General features: G+C 55.0%; 9 protein-coding genes across 9 annotated transcripts; 5 read left to right on the top strand and 4 right to left on the bottom strand.

The window, feature by feature from the left end:
• Positions 1-420: 420 nt before the first annotated feature.
• Positions 421-2,406, top strand: EXO70 (exocyst complex component; the record flags this gene model as incomplete). The annotated part of the gene is made up of 1 exon (XM_024465891.1): positions 421-2,406. One exon carries the CDS (start codon positions 421-423, stop codon positions 2,404-2,406), a length of 1,986 nt encoding a protein of 661 aa, XP_024326622.1.
• A 903-nt stretch (positions 2,407-3,309) lies between these two features.
• VC83_02223 (uncharacterized protein) lies at positions 3,310-5,522 on the top strand. Its single transcript, XM_024465890.1, has 3 exons — positions 3,310-3,684; positions 3,801-3,872; positions 3,942-5,522. The coding sequence occupies exons 1-3, from the start codon at positions 3,591-3,593 to the stop codon at positions 5,156-5,158; spliced, it is 1,383 nt and encodes a 460-aa protein (XP_024326615.1). The 5' UTR covers positions 3,310-3,590; the 3' UTR covers positions 5,159-5,522.
• Positions 5,523-5,629: 107 nt separating this feature from the next.
• Positions 5,630-6,602, bottom strand: HIS5_2 (histidinol-phosphate transaminase; the record flags this gene model as incomplete). Its single annotated transcript, XM_024465889.1, has 2 exons — positions 5,630-6,552; positions 6,599-6,602. The coding sequence occupies 2 exons, from the start codon at positions 6,600-6,602 to the stop codon at positions 5,630-5,632; spliced, it is 927 nt and encodes a 308-aa protein (XP_024326616.1).
• A 57-nt stretch (positions 6,603-6,659) lies between these two features.
• Positions 6,660-6,910, bottom strand: HIS5_1 (histidinol-phosphate transaminase; the record flags this gene model as incomplete). Its single annotated transcript, XM_024465888.1, has 2 exons — positions 6,660-6,768; positions 6,825-6,910. 2 exons carry the CDS (start codon positions 6,908-6,910, stop codon positions 6,660-6,662), a joined length of 195 nt encoding a protein of 64 aa, XP_024326617.1.
• A 911-nt stretch (positions 6,911-7,821) lies between these two features.
• On the top strand, positions 7,822-10,896 carry MCM3 (MCM DNA helicase complex subunit; the record flags this gene model as incomplete). Its single annotated transcript, XM_024465887.1, has 3 exons — positions 7,822-8,211; positions 8,271-10,776; positions 10,863-10,896. Exons 1-3 carry the CDS (start codon positions 8,139-8,141, stop codon positions 10,894-10,896), a joined length of 2,613 nt encoding a protein of 870 aa, XP_024326618.1. The 5' UTR covers positions 7,822-8,138.
• A 288-nt stretch (positions 10,897-11,184) lies between these two features.
• VC83_02219 (uncharacterized protein) lies at positions 11,185-12,456 on the bottom strand. The gene has a single exon (XM_024465886.1). The coding sequence runs from the start codon at positions 12,044-12,046 to the stop codon at positions 11,342-11,344; it is 705 nt and encodes a 234-aa protein (XP_024326808.1). The 5' UTR covers positions 12,047-12,456; the 3' UTR covers positions 11,185-11,341.
• A 955-nt stretch (positions 12,457-13,411) lies between these two features.
• On the top strand, positions 13,412-15,612 carry VC83_02218 (uncharacterized protein). The gene is made up of 3 exons (XM_024465885.1): positions 13,412-13,652; positions 13,786-14,430; positions 14,480-15,612. The coding sequence occupies exons 1-3, from the start codon at positions 13,612-13,614 to the stop codon at positions 15,486-15,488; spliced, it is 1,695 nt and encodes a 564-aa protein (XP_024326807.1). The 5' UTR covers positions 13,412-13,611; the 3' UTR covers positions 15,489-15,612.
• On the bottom strand, positions 15,610-16,340 carry VC83_02217 (uncharacterized protein). Its single transcript, XM_024465884.1, has 4 exons — positions 16,158-16,340; positions 16,085-16,104; positions 15,836-16,018; positions 15,610-15,773 (listed from the first exon to the last, which is right to left on the bottom strand). Exons 1-4 carry the CDS (start codon positions 16,158-16,160, stop codon positions 15,713-15,715), a joined length of 267 nt encoding a protein of 88 aa, XP_024326814.1. The 5' UTR covers positions 16,161-16,340; the 3' UTR covers positions 15,610-15,712.
• Positions 16,341-17,644, top strand: VC83_02216 (uncharacterized protein; the record flags this gene model as incomplete). The annotated part of the gene is made up of 1 exon (XM_024465883.1): positions 16,341-17,644. The coding sequence occupies exon 1, from the start codon at positions 16,445-16,447 to the stop codon at positions 17,642-17,644; it is 1,200 nt and encodes a 399-aa protein (XP_024326813.1). The 5' UTR covers positions 16,341-16,444.
• Positions 17,645-18,072: the final 428 nt, after the last annotated feature.

Here is an 18,072-nt window from a genome sequence, read left to right as displayed (position 1 = left end):
GGGTGAGTAGCTCCCGCCACTTCTTTTGGTCCCGGGGCGCTATGCCACAGATTGCATGTGACATCTGTGGCTGGTGAATATAATATGGCTGGTGCTTGTTGTGGCTGGTGTTGTCGGTGGCTGCTAGCTGATTCAAACCACCATGAGCCATGAGGCCGTCGCATGTTCGTAGCGATCATCACTCACCACTCGCTCGCCGATCACCGACCTCCCTCAAACACGATGCTACACGTCAGAAATCACAACATTCCAGAACCCTACGAAGGTCATTGAGTCTTCTATAATATACTATCTTGATCCCTACATTGTTTGCGACTGCATAACTCTGTTCTCAACAAGAACCCGCAACGGGGCAACCTCACATACCCATGCTCGACAATAACATCAGCTCACCCTTAAATTGGCGCCTGGCTGGGGAGAATGACGACCTTTGAGACAGCGTACGGCTATTTCACCCCGGTAGCGGATGCGCAGCACATCACAATGCCTATTACCCTGAGCGCGCGCCAGGCCGCAGACGAGGAGGCGCGAGCAGAAGTCGATGTCCTGACATCACGGCTGGAGAAGACGGCGCAACTGACGAAGAAGATTCAAGCTTCCCTGACACGGCTGGAGACCAGCGGGCGCAGCGTACAAGAGGCGATTGGCCCGATCCATGGAAATACACAACGCCTCCAGGTATTGGGGAACAATATAGACTCAATCCTGGGTGCGATTGAGACGGTCCGAGGGCCGTCGGATATCAAGAATAATGAGGAGGAGATCATCAGATCGGGGCCGGACAATGCGGGATTGTCATCCTACCTGGCGTCGATGAACCGAGTCACTAGGGCCTTGTCGGATCTAAAATCTACAAATATGAAATCAAACCGGCAAGCCTTGTCGGATCTCAGCCGGTTAATACAGTTTGGGAATCAGCAGCTGGAGTCCGTCTTTCGGCGGATACTACAGGAAGATGCGGCGCCAGTTGAGCCGCTGAACTTCATCACAAAGCAAAAGCCCTGGCCCACACTCAGCCAGGACAAGACCACACGGCTTGGCCTCATCAACTCCTTCGTCGGTGCGCGCCAACAGTCATCAATGGGAGCCCAAGAGAGCCCAACCGCAAAAATATACGCCAACGTCCGCGGTCCATACCTACAAGCCTCACTCGCCAACCTAGCCGCTGCATCCGTAAACACAGCCAAGAAGAAGTCCGCCGACGCCATCTACAAGCACGGCACGAACGGCATCGGGATGTACGCCCAAGCCATCAAAGGCGCCTACATCGCCGAGCACGAAAACGTCTGCGCGCTCTTCGCCCGCGACGACTGGGGTCGGGTCTTCAACCTCGCCTGCCAAGGCGCCATGGACGATGTAGGCAGGACGCTGCGAGAGCTGAACGTGCATATCCGCGCCCACCTCACCACGGACTGTTTCCTCGCCTACGAGATCCTGGAGATCATCTCGCAGCTCTCCAGCCGCGTGGAGACGCAGACAGGCGAGCTCAAAGGCCCATTCGGATCGGTCCTCAAGCCTATCCGCGACACTGCGCGCTCCTCCCTCGCGGAACTCCTAGACGATACACGCAAGCGCGTCAGCGGGATCCAGAGCATCCCCATCGACGTCCCCCCTCTCCCCATCACCACCGAGACAATGGCGCGTCTACAAACCATGGTAGAATTCCTCCGCCCAATCTCCGGCATAATGATCTCCCTCGGCGACGGCAACTGGAAGAGCGCATCCGGCGCGAACCCCTCCGCCGACGCCACCCCCTCCCTCGCCTCCTTCGACGTCACAGCCGACGGCAAAGAGCTCTTCGCGCACTACAGCGCCGACACGGTTGACGCTTTGCTCTCCTCCCTCCAGGCCAAGGGCGCGCAGCTGCTCAAGACGAAGCAGTTGCAGGGTGTGTTCCTGGCGAATAACCTCGTGGTTGTGAATCGCATGATTAGCGCGTCTGATCTTGCGCCGCTGCTGAAATCGCGGATCCCGAGCCTGGATACGTGGAAGAAAAAGGCGACGAGCTTGTATATGGATCCGTGGCTGGAGACGTCGAGGATCCTGATGGACGTCGTGCATACGGGCGGCAGCAGGACGGGGGGTGGGAGGCCGGGGAGGCCGACGTCGGGGAGCACGGGGAATGAGAGCGCAGCGGTGGTGAAGGCGTTGAGTAGTAAGGAGAGGGATGCGATTAAGGAAAAGTTCAGGCAGTTCAATGCGACGTTTGATGAGCTGGTGGCGAAGCATAAGATGTTGACGATGGAGAAGGAGGTTAGGGAGGTGTTTGCGAGGGATGTGCAGGCGATGGTTGAGCCGCTTTATGGGAGGTTCTGGGACAGGTACCATGAGTTGGATAGGAGGAGGGGGAAGTATGTTAAGTATGATCGCGGGGCGGTGGCGGCGATTTGTGCGGGGTTGGCGTAGGTGGTTGATACCCGGGGGGATGTGAGGGGGAGAGAGAGTGTCCGGGCTGGCCTGGGGGATAGCATCTCGAGTTTTTATAGAGACCGGATTACACTACACTGTTATGATCTGGACAGGAATCATGTTCTTCAGTCTCCTTTTATCACAGCCTTACTCTACCGTCTGATGGGTATCTATCTATCTGCCTCTGTGTCCTCCAGCCTGTCCTCCTACTGCCTTACATTGCCCCGATGCGTCCTCACAAACAACACCCCACCCCCTTTCCCCTAACTTACTCCCAGGCAACACAAGCACATGAACAGTGATGTGTCCTCGCGACACGACCACGCGTCCCATCGCACAACGGGGATGGATGACTCCTTTGATAACGGTTGGATCACATGTCAATTTTCTTATTTAGCAGGGTTGCGCCACAGATTGTTGCTAGGGGGGTGGGTGAGGGCACGGCACCGTACTTGGGAGATAAACAGTTGTGGAATATGATATTTTATGACTTTTCCATAGTATATTTACGTACACGTCATAGATGCATAGTGTACATTTCACTAACTTGAACATTTCACTAACTTGGAGTAACTACTAGGTTGTATCAGCCACAAAGCAAAGCTCGTGCTTGCTTGCCCGTTCCAGCGTTCCAGGAGTTAGTGAAATGTTGAAATGTTAGTGAAATGTTGGTGAAATGCTAGTGAACCCAAGTACCGCAAAGTACTCTGCATAGCTTGGTCTATCGCCATCATGGAAAATAACAAAAACCTGTACGTCAATCGTAGAACTCTTGTACCTGTTAGAGAGTAGTCAGGTACCTATCGGCTGTATGTAGCATGCTTGTGATACTCGCGTTCTCTCTAACAGGTACCTGTTATTACATCCCTCCCTCCCACTTTCCCTGCCAACACCACCACAACCGGGCAACTTTCTTTTTCCCTCCTCCCACATAAACAACTCCTCCGAAACAACATCTCCAAAAATTCCTCCCTTCCACCGTCAACAGATCTCCTAAACTCACCAGAGTCATACCAGAGGACTCGCTATAACAATCTCTTCTATCTCTACGACTCTTTGACAGGCTCTTGCCGTCTCCAACTCCATCGTCTCTGTTCGATACAGAGAGAGTAAAGCTATATAGCTCCCTCGCCGTCGCTGTTCGACTACAAAGCAACAAAATCCACCCCACGACCTCCAACATGTCTTCCTACACCGACTCTGCTGCCTACCCGACCATCCCCTCCACCGAGGGCTTGAGTACAGGCACAAACGCCGCCAACACCTTCACCAACGGTGAGGTACGGAGCTTCCCCATCCCCCAAAAGCTTCCCTTTACTGATAACGTCACAGACACCTCCATCTCTCCAGCTCCCATCACCACAACAACATCAACTAATCCCCCCATCCAGGTGCCTCCGACGCCTCCAACACCACCACAAACCGTTCCTCCAAGAAGAACGACAAAGTAGCCCTCGCTCAGGGTAACACACCCCTTCCGCCTATAAAAACAAACAATGAGGTCATAGCTAACCACCCCCCCCCCTTCCCAGGTCCCGTCGCCGAAAGCGTCAAAGCCGAAGCAACCAAGACCTCCGCCGAGCTCTCCGCCCTGTCTGCCAAGCGCCAGACGCCCGCTACGCGCACTGCCACCGGCCAGCCCCTAACGCACTACCACTCGTTCTTCGGCTCCCTCTTTAGCTGGGAGAACCCCCGGGCGTCGGCCCTCGCCTACGCCACGACTGTGGTCTTCATCTTCGCAGCGCGCTACTTGGACCTGCTCCGCTATGGACTGAAGTTGACGTGGATGGCGCTTGGTGTTACTGTTGCCGCGGAGGTGGCCGGGCGCGCGCTGTTCAATGCGGGATTCACGGCGCAGATTCGGCCGAGGAAGTATTATACCGTTCCCAAGGCGACGTTGGATTCGATGACTGGCGACTTGGATGAGCTGATCAACTTCTTCGTCATCGAGTCGCAGCGCCTTCTGTTCGCCGAGAATGTCTTGGCCTCTGGCGCGGCTCTCTTGTCGGCTTTCATCTCTTACCACCTCGTTAAGATCGTGCCTCTCTGGGGCCTCGCTCTCATCGGAACTTCGGTTCTGTTCCTCGGCCCTCTGGTTTATACTACCAACAAGGCCCTCATCGACGGACAAATCGAGCAGCTCTCCCAGATTGTCAATGCCCAGACTACGCAGGTGCGCCAGATGGCCAGCCAGCATGCTAGCAACGCCGCTGCTACTACCAAGATGTACGTCGGTGATTACTCAGCCAAGGCACAGGAGATCATCGGACGCGCGCGCAGCTCGTCGCCTGCGGACAGGAAGTCGGCTGAGCCAGCTGTTACGACCGGTGTCAATTCGTCTAAGGTCCCATCTACCTCGTCCTTCTCCCCCGCTGGTACTTCATCCAAGAAGTCCAAGGTCCCATCCGCCGAGTCCTTCCCCAAGGTTCCGGAGACTGGCTCCTTCGCCCCCTCGACCACCACATCTTCCATCCCAGCCACCACCGACTCATTCACCCCCTCCACTACCGCTTCAAACACCATCCCGGCTACCCTGCCAACTTACGCCATCCCCCCACCCGGCGCGGCACTCAAGACTGAAGGCCTCTCTTCCTCAGCTGCGGACGCGGTGGCGGATCTGCGCTTTGATGATTTCCCGAGTGCGCCGAAGAAGGTGGTTAATGTTGGGGAGGATGGGCTGGCGAGGGAGGGCGTGCCGAGTGTTGCTGGTGTGGCGGCGGGGTTGAGGGAGGAGGAGTTGCTTTCTTAGAGAGGTTGTTTGTTTGTGAAGAGTGAAGGGGAAGTGGGGATGATGGGGGGGTGTTGTAAGAAGAGAAGGTGTATGCTTATATCTTTGTCCGCGACGACTTTTAACGTTTTTCCTCTCTCTGCCGCGACGAAAAATTGGAGGAGGATGGATGGTTGATATTTTTCTTCCAAGGGAACGAACGACGGAACGGGACTTAATTCACTGCTTGGTGTGTGCGTGCTGGTTGCTGGTTGCTTTTTTTTGTGGCTGCTGTTAGGTGACTAGGTAGCTGGTACCGTGGGAAGGAAGATTGGGGGAGGTTTCTAGATTGGGAGGATAGGGAATGGAGTCGTTTTATTTTATACTTTTGGTCTTTCAATGTGTATGTGATTATTGAAAGTACTTGAAGTTATGGTTCTTATTCGTCTTTTGATCTGATATCTAGATTCTACCCTCTCTTTTCTCATCTTCCAAATCCATCACCACAATCCATCACGCACCAACCTCCCCCCACACCTCCTCAACCACCTTCCCAATCTCACTCAAAAACCTACTCACCTCCTCCTCCGTCCCAACCGTCACTCTTAGACACCCAAGACACCCAAATTCCGTTCCTCTAAACCTCACCACAACTCCCCTCCCCACCGCAAGCTTCTCATAAACGCCCTTCGCGACCTTATTATCCGGCTCCCCCTTCTGATTCAATATCTCAAACAGCAGGAAATTCGCCGCCTCCCCTCCTCTCAGCCTTCCAACCCCCTTGATCGATGGGAGAGCAGCAACGAGCCGTTCGCGCTGCTTAACGATTTGCGCGCGCGAGGATTCCATTTCGGCGATCCCCTCCTTCGACAAGGCGGCGGAGGCGAGGATGCTGGTGGGCGTGCTGATGTTATATGGTGCTTTCAGGGCGTTCATTAACCCCGCTACCTCCTTGGCCGCAAACGCGGCTCCGAGTCTTACGCCCGCGAGTCCGAAGGCTTTGGAGAGGGTTTGCAGGACCACGAGGTTCGGATAAGCAGTGACCAGCGGCGCGGCGGAGGAGGATGGGGGTGCGAAATCGATGTAGGCTTCGTCTACTACTATGATACCGTTGTATGTCTTGTGGTTGAGTAACCCGATGATATCCGCCGGGGGGATGAGGGATCCGGTGGGGTTGCCGGGGGAGCAGAGGTAGAGGATCTTGATTGTCGGGTCTGCGGCGAGCGCGGCGGAGAGGGCGGGGACGTCGGGGCCGAATGTTGGCGCGGGGAGGAGCGGGATGGAGACGAGGGAGACGTCGTTGGTGTGTGCGGAGACGGTGTACATCCCGTATGTAGGCGGGCAGACGAGGATCTTATCCCGTCCCGGGACGCAGAAGGAGCGCAGGAGGGCGTCGATTGCTTCGTCGCTTCCGACGCCTAGGAAGAGGTTCTCGGCTGTTAGAGGCGTGGGCGTTGGTGTTGAGGAGGGTGGGGTGGTGACGCATTGCGTAAGTCGCAGAGGAGGGTTTTCAGCGGGCGTTGGTGGGGGTCGGGGTACCGGTTTAGAGTCTTGAGGGAGAGGTCGGCGCTGGTGAGGGAGGGGGGAGGGAGGGGCCGAAGGCGTTTTCGTTGGCGTCGAGGAGGATGTTGGTGCCGTCGTCTTTGTAGTCGCTGGGAGGGGGGGTTAATTGGGGGATTGAGGGGGGGGCTGGAGGGGAAAGGCTTACTCGCGCGCGCAGCGGTAGGGTTGGAGGGCGAGGATGTTGGGGCGGGCGCAGGTTTGGAGGTTAAAGGGTGAGGATGAGGAAGGCATGGTGGGCGGATTGGGGGGGTGAAGTTGGTGATGGGGGAGGAAGAAGGGAGGAGGGGGATTGGGGATGATATCTGGTGGGGGAGGGGAGTCACGTGTAAGTCGTCTACCACAACCTGGTTGGTCTCGCATACCCAACCACAACTCAACAATTGAAAACCTCTAATGGTCTGTAGCAAGAGAAAACCCTCGTAAAGTGGATAAAAGTCCTTACCAACCCTTACTAACAGTGGCTACGCACCTAGTCATCGAATACAAGTACGACTAGGAAGACGGATCGAATCACAAAGTGTTGTAGCTGCTCGATGTTGCAGTTTTTGGGACAAATGCCTCACAACCGCACTATCGCCGCTTAATGAAGCACAGCTCACGCGCATCCAGAAAGCGGATAGTTAACCACATAGATAAAAGCAAGAAGAAGCTCTTTTCAGCTTAGAGAGGCGCAGGATTACAACCACTGCAACCGTAGCGCATAATACAAGAGGTTACGCTTCTAACATCTAACGTGACGACTGCAGATGCCGACCTAAAACACCAACACAACACGATATTTTTGATACCGTCTTTCAGAATAGTAGCCCACCTAATTTTGCTACATGGCGAAGAGCAAATACTGTACTAGGAACAGCGTTAGACCTTTGTACGGTGTTGGACACACGGACAACAAAATATATATCCACAACTTAGCTAATGCATCTACCGAGGAACTACGTGTGCAGGTTCTAGAGGCTGAGGAAGAGGCCGAGGAAGAAGCCGAGGAAGAGGCCGAGGAAGCCACCCGACAGAAAGCAACAAAAAGTCGAGCCACGGGCGATTGAAGAGTAAATTGTCCAAGACGACCTAGAGGAGGAATTAGACTAACTTACATTATAGTCGAGTACTAAACTAAGAAATTGATTTGTTTTAAAGGTACAGTATTGTAAGCCGCTGTAGGATTTATGTTACGGTGGCGTCATGTGACCTAGTGCGCAGTTTTGGTGGGGTGCGTCTCTCGGCTGGCCAAGACACCACTTTACGCGGGAAAACGCGTCTTGGGTTTAAGCGCGTCGCGTCAAATCTCCTATCCACCAACTTCAAATGCCCCCATGGAAGGAACAACTTCGGAAGTAAATTACCGCCACAACCAACGACCAAGTTTACTGCATCTCTTGTTGGCAGAATATTCCAAGTCGGTTTCTGAGGAGCGAATACCCGGCCCTGTTTGCCTATCCCTCGCTCGTAATCGCCCATCATGAACGGCTTGGAGCTGAGAGATGAAGTGGTGAAGGACCGCATCCGCCAGGCGGAGGAGTTTCTTGATCCTAGTATGTCGTCTTGAGATTGCTGATTACTTACTGGCGAGCGTGAATCTAACAGCTCCCAGATGACCACCAAGCGCGCAGCTACCGCTCCGAGATCATCCTCATGCTGCAGCAAAGGAAGCGCCGCCTCGTCGTCTCCATCGACATCGTGCGCGACCACAACGTCGAGCTGGCAGAGGGCCTGCTTAACCAGCCCTTTGACTTTTCACAAGCCTTTGACAAGGCGCTCAAGAATGTCGTGGCGACGATGCCAAACATATCGAAGAAGCAGGCGGACGAGGAGACGATGTACTACTGCGCCTTCGCTGGCTCCTTCGGCCACCTGGCCTGCAACCCTCGCACAATCAACTCGTCGCATCTGAACCGGATGGTCAGCCTTGAGGGTATCGTGACGAAATGCAGTTTGGTGCGGCCGAAGATTGTGAAATCGGTTCATTATAATGAGAAAGAGGAGAAGATGCACTTTAGGACGTACCAGGACCAGACGATGACGATGGGCCAGGCGTCGACGAGTAGCGTGTATCCGCAGGAGGATGAGCATGGGAATCCGCTTACGACGGAGTATGGTTTGTCGACGTACAGGGATCACCAGACGATTAGTATACAGGAGATGCCGGAGAAGGCGCCGGCGGGACAGCTGCCTAGGGGTGTGGATGTGATTGTTGATGATGATCTGGTGGACATGGTGAAGCCGGGAGATCGCATCCAGCTTGTGGGCACGTTCCGCTCCCTCGGAAACCGCAATACATCGCATAACAACGCGCTCTTCAAGACGGTAGTGCTAGCCAACAATATCATCCTACTATCCTCCAAATCTGGCGGCGGCATCGCAACGGCAACAATCACCGACATAGATATCCGCAACATCAACAAGATCTCCAAGAAGAAGAACGTCTTTGAGCTACTCTCGCAAAGTTTGGCACCTAGTATCTACGGACACGACTACATCAAGAAAGCCATTCTGCTGATGCTCCTAAGCGGTATGGAGAAGAACCTCGATAACGGCACGCATCTAAGAGGAGACATCAACATCCTCATGGTCGGCGATCCCTCGACCGCCAAATCGCAACTCCTCCGCTTCGTCCTCAACACCGCCCCCCTCGCCATTGCCACCACCGGCCGCGGCTCCTCGGGCGTCGGTCTCACCGCCGCCGTCACCACGGACCAAGAAACCGGCGAGCGCCGCCTCGAAGCCGGAGCCATGGTCCTCGCCGACCGCGGTGTCGTATGCATCGACGAGTTCGACAAGATGTCCGACATTGACCGCGTCGCCATCCACGAAGTAATGGAGCAGCAGACCGTCACCATCGCCAAAGCCGGGATCCACACCTCCCTCAACGCGCGCTGCTCCGTGTTGGCGGCCGCGAACCCGATTTACGGACAGTATGATACGCACAAGGATCCGCATAAGAACATTAACCTGCCCGACTCGCTGCTGTCGCGTTTCGATCTGCTGTTTATCGTCACGGATGATATTGAGGATAAGCGCGATCGCCAAGTCAGCGAGCACGTCCTGCGCATGCACCGCTACCGCCAGCCCGGCACCGAGGAAGGCGCCCCTGTGCGCGAATCCGGCGGCCAGACCCTCGGCGTCGGAATCGCGAACGACGCCTCCGTCGGCGCACCCACGGACGTCTTCGAGAAATTCGACGTCATGCTGCACTCCGGCGTGACCCTGACCCGCGGCCGCGGCGCCAACAAACGCATCGAAGTCCTCTCCATCCCCTTCGTCAAGAAGTACATCCAATACGCCAAGACGCGGATCAAGCCCCAGCTAACCCAGGAGGCGATCGAGCGAATCACGGAGGTCTACGTTAGTCTGCGTAATGACGATATGGCGGGGAACCAGCGCAAGACTTCGCCGATGACGGTGAGGACGCTGGAGACGCTTATTCGTCTCGCCACCGCGCACGCGAAGGCACGACTGAGTCCCATGGTGGAGGAACGGGATTCCCTTGCTGCGGAGGGGATCCTCCGCTTCGCGCTGTTTAAGGAAGTAGTTGAAGACGAGAAGCGCGGGAAGCGCCGCAAGACGAGGGTCGTGGATGAGGAGAGCAGTGGTGATGAAGATAGTAGCGATGATGACGAGGACGAGACGCCTGTTTCTAGAAGCGCGACTGCGCCGTCGACACGCGGTACAGCGAGGACGAGAGCGATGCCAAAACGCGGCGCGAGACAGGCGAGCGAGGAGAGTGAGGAGGAGGTGTATACCGCCTCCCCCCGCACCACAAGGACGAGGGCGTCGGCGTCGCAATCCCAGGCTGCGAGGGAGTCGACTGCAGATCTAGCGAGCGGGACGGCGGCGTTGTCGCTTGCGCCGGATGCGGATGCTATGGATGACGACGACGAGGAGGAAGAGGGAGAAGGGATCAGTGATGCGAGGTTTGTAGTTTTCCGCGCGGCGTTGGGGAAGGTGGTTGGTGGGCCGCTGTTTGCGGATGATGCGGCGGAGGTGGGGGATGTGGTTGTTGCTGTTAATAGGGAGAGTGTGGGGGCTGGGGGGGGGGTGTTTGGGAGGGGGGAGGTGGTGGCGGGGTTGAGGAGGATGGATGGGTTGAATCAGATTATGTGAGTATTCCCCTTTTCTTGGCCCTTTCCTGTTAGTAGGGGGTTTGGAAGTTTGTTGGAGATGGAGACTAATGGACGATTGATAGGTTTGCGGATGGGGAGATGGTTTATAAGATCTAAGACCCTGGATGTGGGACGGATGGATGCGGTGGGATGTGGGATGTAATTGGGATTTTTACGAAAGGTGATGATAGTTGAGATGCGACACATGTGAGGGACACCACGGTAGGAAGAGATGATAGGGGATGGGAAGGCGTTATTGAAATTTGGCCCACGGTGGGCGTTGCGGCGTTAGAAGACGCTGGGGCTGCATGCACGGAGACGAACGACGGTAGGGGGGATGTGTGAACTAAGAATCAAATATATTTGTCTATCTATTTGTCTGTGTGTCTGCTTGCTCCAAGGCGCCTTTTCAACGCTAAGGCGCCTTGGAGCAAGCAGACACACAAGAATGGTAGTATCACGAATTCAACCCACCCACCCTCTCTCTTTCAAACCTTCAAAAAAAACCCAAAACTCCCCTTCAAACGCCCATCTCCTTCCCCATCAACTAACCTCCAACCTCTCATATTGACACACCCACCATACGCCCCGCCAACCCCTCATCCCCCACCCCACGCCGTCCCTCCAACTCCCTCATCCTCTCCCCCACATCCACCCCATTCCACCTCTCCTCCCCCCACTCATCAAAACTAAGAACCGGCATCCCCACCTGCTCAATCGCCAAACTTGCCGCCACATTCCCCCACCGCGCCGCCTCCTCCAGCCCCGCCCCGCGCGCGCGCGTTATAGATAGGGCGCCGAGGAACGCGTTTCCGCCTCCCGTGGGATCGATGACCTTTTCAGAAGAGGTGTGGTAGGGTGGGAGCCACGTCGAGAGGCCGAAGTCGCGGGTTGAATGGTCGTCTTCTTCCGGTTCGGAGGAGGTGGGAGAAGTGGAAGTGGGCGAGGGGGGGGAGGAGGGGATATCAGCGAAGAGGGACATCATGTCTATATCCGCCGTGAGCGCCAGTCCCCCACCGCAGATTTTCTTCGCTTTCTTCGGGGGAGGGGGAGGAGGGGACGCGAGGTTCGAGTTTGAGGACGGTGTAGGGCGCGGGTGTGTTGGGGCTGAGCGTCCCCCGTTTTGCGCGATGTAGCACCCGTCCGCGCCGCAGCGGACGATGATCGCGACTGCGGAGAGGGGCATGGACGCTAATAGCATCTCCGCCGCGTCCTCGACGAACGTGCGGTCTACGGAGCCATCTGGGAGGGAAGCGGGGGAGCTCATCAGGGTGCCGAGCTCGGAGTGGTTGGGGGAGCATATGTCGACGTATCCGAGTGCTGCGGTGGTGGAGAGAAGCTCGGTGGGGAGACAGCAGTCTGGGACTGGTTCCCAGATGAAGAGCGGTTTGGGGGGGGAGAGGGGGTAGAGGGTTTCTCTGCGCAGAGAGAGGATGTTGGTGACGAGGCTGATGCAGCGGGTGGGTGAGCAGATGAGGTGGAATGATTTGGCGTGCAGGAGGACGGGGGAGTCGAGGAGGTCGTTGTGCTCGAGGCGGAGCTTGGGGGTTGTGTAGCGGAAGGCGCGGTGCTGGGGGTCGGTGGGGGAGGAGTAGCTGTTTAAGGCGCGGGTGGTGAGGCGGGTGGGGTCGGTGCGCAGGAGGCAGGAGGTTTGCCAGGTGTTGAGGAGGGGGGTGAGGGGGGGGGGGAAATCGGAGCCCCGGTCGACTATCCAGCCTACTTTTTTGGAGAGGAGGGGGGCGGGGGAGGCGATGCGGGCGCCGAGGGCGGAGTAGGCGCCGGCGCCGCCGAGGATGTTGTGTTGGGGTGGTTTGGGGAGGGGGTATTGTATTTCATCTGTGAGCTGTTAGAGGGGTTGGGATGGCAAACACGTGTTCTGAAGTAGCCAGCGGCCAAGGGAATGAATAGATAAATTCCAGGCTGGATTGCAGTAGCACTCCTTTCAAATCCACCAAAAGTCATTTTTAAGAGAGCTCAAGATCATCCGTCTACCGACGAACGGAGAAAATCATTCTTCCAGACAGGAGATGAGAGGATGAGGGGCAATAGTAGATGAACATTAAGTTATAAAGGCGAGACTGGCTTATATGAAACGTATAGCAGAGTCTCCAGAATCCCAAACTATTCACATATGTAGGCAAGGGTATCTATGCATCCTGGCTGTATAATCGATGGTGGTATCCGCCTGGGAGGATAGACGGAGAACAGACAGAATAAACACAGCAGCTTACCAAGAATGAACATTCCAAGAGTGCAAAAGTCTATCTCCTGATCTGGGTTGGGTTCCTCCACGTCCATAGCGGTGACCATTTTCTGTTAATATCGTTGTTATCGTGAAGTTATAGAGCTCAACTCTACAGTAGAGGGGAAAGCAACGGACGACGACGACAACGACGACGACGACGACGACGGCGGCGGCGACAAGGCTGAGGGTTTTATTTGTGGCGGGGCAGAATTTAGTTGCTGGGCCCACCACCCACAAAGCCGCAAGGCTCCCACTCAGCCCTTCAGGAGGCCGGAATAAATATATCGCCGAACTTCCGTTTAATTACAAAGAGTGGCCCGACGAGCTACTATTTACTCAATGTCAGCCTACGACATTGACAATTGTTCTCTTCGCTGTTAGAAAGTATATATCTTTATATCTTTATATCTTTATATCTTTACATAAGTCAACATATATCATCGCGCTTTCCTGCATAAAGCTTGCAGTTGTTGTCTTTTGACGTTACAGTTACGACGCATACGTCGGCCAAGAACCGTCTGCCCTGTCCAACTGTCTGTCTGCGCCTTCCTTCTTTCAAATCATTCCGTACAACAGAGCTACACAAGATGGCTACCAACATGAATAACCTGACAACTCTCGTTAAGAGGTAATCCCCATTCAATTCTCTCTCTTCCCGTCTTCAAAGCACAACAACTACGGGCGCAGCCTACCACTCATATTCCGAGGAGACCAATTTGGTCAACCAGGATGAACGACAGGCTAATTAGACTGGCTCACAGGTTGGAAGCTGCGACATCTAGGTTGGAGGATTTGGTGACACCGGCCTTCGAGGACCTAGCATCGTTGTCAACACCAAAAGAAAACGGCGACGATTCCACAACCACTCGAACCCCCGATGCGTCGGGGAGCAAGAGGCCCGCAGCTGGTGCTGCTGCTGCTGCTGCTCCGGCTCCGGTAGTCGCCGCTGCCGCAGCGAATACTACTTCTCCACCCAAGCCAGCGCATGACCCAGTGCCTGAGTCGGTGGAGGACTTTGATACCTTCCTAGACACTTCGGTCAAGAAGTATGTCGACCTCAGTAATGAAATAGGCGGCGCTATTGCGGCTCAGGCGGCACGAGTCGCAAAGGTCTTCCAGAATGAGCGCACGCTGCTCTTCATCTCCACAATGTCGAAGAAACCCGACTCGGCTGGGAGCGAGTATATGGAGCTCCTCAAGCCTCTTCAGCAAGAGATTAGAACGGTTGTCGATGTAAAGGATGCGAACCGTGGCTCGGAACTCTCGAACCAGCTCAGTGCTGTTGCTGAGAGTATAGGGGTCATCGCTTGGGTCACAATTGACAACAAGCCGTTCAAGCATGTTGATGAGAGCTTGGGGTCCGCTCAGTACTTTGGAAACAGAGTCCTGAAAGAGTTTAAAGACAAGTGAGTTTGCCACGATGTCAGGTCGTTACGGCATACTAATAGAAGCGAGGGACCCGCAACAAGTTCAATGGATCCAATCTTACTATCAAATATTCAAGGACCTGAGCGCATATGTCAAGTCCACCTTCCCCCACGGATTGACGTGGAATGCGAACGGTGTCAGCCCGAAGGAGGCCATGAAGACTGTTAGCTCGAGGGAGTCGACTCCTAGCCAGACTCCAGCGTCATCTCCCTCTTCGTCTCAAGCGTCGTCTGCAGCTTCAGGAGGACCGCCACCACCCCCTCCACCTCCACCAGGCCCAGCGCCAAAATTCGATATCAAAGAGGCAGCGAAACCTGCAGCTGCTGTAGAGGGAATTGGCGCGGTTTTCTCCGAACTGAACAAGGGCGATTCAGTGACTAAGGGTCTTAAGAAAGTAAGCGCGAACGAAATGACACATAAGAACCCGTCGCTGCGTGCTAGCTCCATCGTCCCAGACCGGAGCGAGAGTAGCCTGAGCCCTACGTCGTCCATCGCGCGCAACAAGAGCCCTGCGCCACGTAAGACTCCAAAGCCAGAGTCGCTGAGAACCAAGAAGCCCCCGAAGAAGGAGCTCGATGGGAACAAGTGGATTATCGAGCACTTCGATAACGAACCTGAGATGATTGAGATTGAAGCTTCCATCTCTCAATCCATCCTCATCAGCAGGTGCAGCAAGACCACTATTAGAATCAATGGAAAGGCCAATGCCATTTCGATTGACAACTGTCCCCGCCTGTCTCTCATCATCGACTCTCTCGTCTCGTCCGTTGACGTTGTTAAGTCCTCCAACTTCGCATTGCAGGTTATTGGCACACTGCCAACTATTCTTCTCGACCAGGTCGACGGCGCCCAGATGTACCTGGGCAAGGATAGCATGAAAACGGAGGTCTTTTCTAGCAAGTCCTCGAGTGTTAACCTGAATATCATTGAGGGCGAAGAGGGCGACTTCAAAGAGGTCGCGCTACCGGAGCAGATCCGCACCTATATTAATGAGAAAGGCCAGCTTATTAGTGAGATTGTAGAGCATGCCGGTTAGATAGGTTTTCTCGGCGGATTTTGTTTATATTTGTATCGATAGGTGTGCCTCTCTGTTGATACCAGGGTTGCATGGGGTTGTTGTAGAGCGTGACAGTCACATAGCTTTAGCAATTGAAGTATCTTTGTTTGTCAAGATATTTCTCGTATTTTTACTAATATTGTCCCTTCGTCTATGACCCTTGATGCGACTCCGAATATGTACAAACACAGCCATCCAACATCTTATGCGGACTTCTTCCCCTCCTTGACATCCTTCTCGTGCTCAATAATCTGCTTGCTCCAGCTATATCCCGTTAGTATCCATTGCGGTATTCAATGCATGCTGCGGCAAGAGATTGCACATACTATCGACTTGGGTAGAAGCGTCCCTGCTCTGGGAACTTCGTCCGGTACTCGTTCTCGGCGCTGAACTTCCATGCCATTGCCGTGACTCCGAAGATAGCAGTCAACATCACCGCGGTGTTGACCTTCCAGTTCTTAGGCTGCGTGTACCAGCCACCAGCTGGTGACCAGACGTGCTTGGGGTATCTACAAATAGTTGGTTAGTTGATTGCCCTCGCGAAATCGTGTCGTGGAGAGAGCTCGCAAACGTACGGAACTTTTGCGCCGCCACCCTAATAAAAATTAGTACGCATCCCACATATCGCAGACGTGGAATTGAACTTACCATCTTGATGAATCGGCTGTAATCGTGGTGGTTGATGTTCCGCTCCAACGCGAAATTCAGTGGATGAGGTTGGATTGGAGGTGGTGAGGGACTTCCCGGTCCGCTTAGTCATCACCCAATTGAGGCACGAGATCTTTCTCGCAAGCTTTAAAAATTATTGGGAACCGCGCATATCTCCTCCTACCGCAGCAGTTTGCCCAACCGCCCGAGCCCAAGTCGACCATTTACGAAGTTATCATACCGGACCGGCGGGGACGTACAAGAGGAGGACATATACATTATACCCGATGAAGAGTTTACGGGTGGCTGAGAAATGGACGGGCCAGCTGTTGGCAAGGAGGACTGCAAGACCCTGCTGCATCCGACAGCAGCGCCAACAATGCCAACAGCAGCAGCTCGTACGAGGCATTGCCAGCACGAGGCAACTGTCGAGCGCGGCCGCCGCAGCAGACGAAGTTCTCTTTGAAGATGAATCGCTCAACCCTCTCCGCCAAGCACCCGAGGAGTCCTTCCCATCACCCCTACCCAGCGCGGCTCACACCTCCGCCAAGCTGGCCGCACTACACGCCCGTCTAAGCCTCCCCGCGAAGCTCCCCGTGGAAACGCTGGCGAGGACGCTCGTCGACCCCTCCGCCGACGCGGCGAGAGACTTCAATAACGCATCCCTCGCCCTAGTAGGCTCCTCGCTTCTCTCCTTCCACGTCTCAGAGTGGATCCTATGCACCTACCCCCGCCTCCCCATGGCCGTCCTTTTCGCCTCAATGAACGCCTACGTCGGCCCCGCCACGCTCTCCAAGCTCGCCCAAGAATGGGGTGTCGAGTCCGCCGCCGCCCCCGGGTCGGAAGTCGACCCGGGACTCCTCCAGTTCTCCAAGCTGAAACCGGGAAACCAGCTCCCGACCGCGACATCGGGGCGTCCGAACGATGACCAGAATTACCGTCGCGGACTGAGCAGTCGTGTGGTCTACGACGACGAGTTCGGTGATGTGGTCAGCAAGTTCTCCCTGGCTGGGGCGCAGACCTCGGAGGCGGCACATGCGAACTTCGTGCGCGCTCTCGTGGGAGCAGTGTACATTCACAATGGTCGCGCAGCCGCAAAGGCGTTTATCCGCGCACACGTCCTATCGCGGCACCTCGCGATCGAGAAGCTTTTCGTGTTCGAGACGGCGACGCGGGATCTGTCGCGGCTGTGTGCGCGCGAGGACTTTGAGTTCCCCGTCGCCAGGCTGCTGAGCGAGACAGGACGGAACAGCAGACATCCGGTGTATGTGGTTGGGATTTTTAGCGGGAAGGATAAGCTTGGTGAGGCGGCGGGTGCGAGTCTGGGGGAAGCGAAGACGAGGGCCGCGATTGCGGCGTTGAAGGCGTGGTATATGTATTCCCCGGTTGCGGGACAGGGGACGAGCGCGCCGGTGCCGAGTGATGTGGAGGAGGGGGGGAGGTGGGAGGGGGCGCATATTGATATGGGTGAGATTGTGGCTTGTTAGATGGGTGGAATTGGGGGAGGGGGTTTTGTATGTATAGACTATATGATGGATTTGGGGCATGGGAATGGGGCAGACTTCGTATATTGGACTACTCTAGCGAGAATTAGGGATGAGAGATGGCATCGTCGTTGTGCGCATGCTGGTGTACTATTTGTGGATAGTTGTACAATATACCGGCTCATGTAGAATTCAATGCACACCTCTCGAACATGAACGTATATCCCATCAAAAGTGCACAAAAATTCAACCATATATCATGCATGGTGTCCAAAGATCAAATGATGTATGCGGGCATATCAAACGCAAGATTTCACGCCACCGAAATAACAAAAATCCCATCCATATCTCTTATACAAATGCTACCATTCCTAACAGTCTGGCAGCTATATAGAACCACCCTCTCGATACCCAAACGCCCAACAAAGTAT

Source organism: Pseudogymnoascus destructans (assembly GCF_001641265.1).
Source record: "Pseudogymnoascus destructans isolate 20631-21 unplaced genomic scaffold scaffold_4, whole genome shotgun sequence".
Taxonomy (NCBI): domain Eukaryota; kingdom Fungi; phylum Ascomycota; class Leotiomycetes; order Thelebolales; family Thelebolaceae; genus Pseudogymnoascus; species Pseudogymnoascus destructans.
This window is presented reverse-complemented; position numbering and strand designations above follow the sequence as displayed.

Excerpts from the sequence above, each read along its gene's own strand:
- VC83_02223 (XM_024465890.1), top strand. The coding sequence starts at position 3,591 with ATGTCTTCCTACACCGACTCTGCTGCCTACCCGACCATCCCCTCCACC. Across the intron at positions 3,685-3,800 it reads CGCCAACACCTTCACCAACG|GTGCCTCCGACGCCTCCAAC; the intron begins GTGAGGTACGGA and ends CCCCCCATCCAG. Across the intron at positions 3,873-3,941 it reads CAAAGTAGCCCTCGCTCAGG|GTCCCGTCGCCGAAAGCGTC; the intron begins GTAACACACCCC and ends CCCCCTTCCCAG.
- VC83_02219 (XM_024465886.1), bottom strand. The coding sequence starts at position 12,046 with ATGAGCTCCCCCGCTTCCCTCCCAGATGGCTCCGTAGACCGCACGTTC.
- VC83_02218 (XM_024465885.1), top strand. The coding sequence starts at position 13,612 with ATGGCTACCAACATGAATAACCTGACAACTCTCGTTAAGAG. Across the intron at positions 13,653-13,785 it reads CTGACAACTCTCGTTAAGAG|GTTGGAAGCTGCGACATCTA; the intron begins GTAATCCCCATT and ends ACTGGCTCACAG. Across the intron at positions 14,431-14,479 it reads CTGAAAGAGTTTAAAGACAA|GGACCCGCAACAAGTTCAAT; the intron begins GTGAGTTTGCCA and ends AATAGAAGCGAG.
- VC83_02217 (XM_024465884.1), bottom strand. Across the intron at positions 16,019-16,084 it reads GGTGGCGGCGCAAAAGTTCC|ATACCCCAAGCACGTCTGGT; the intron begins GTACGTTTGCGA and ends AACTATTTGTAG. Across the intron at positions 15,774-15,835 it reads CGCTTCTACCCAAGTCGATA|CTGGAGCAAGCAGATTATTG; the intron begins GTATGTGCAATC and ends AACGGGATATAG.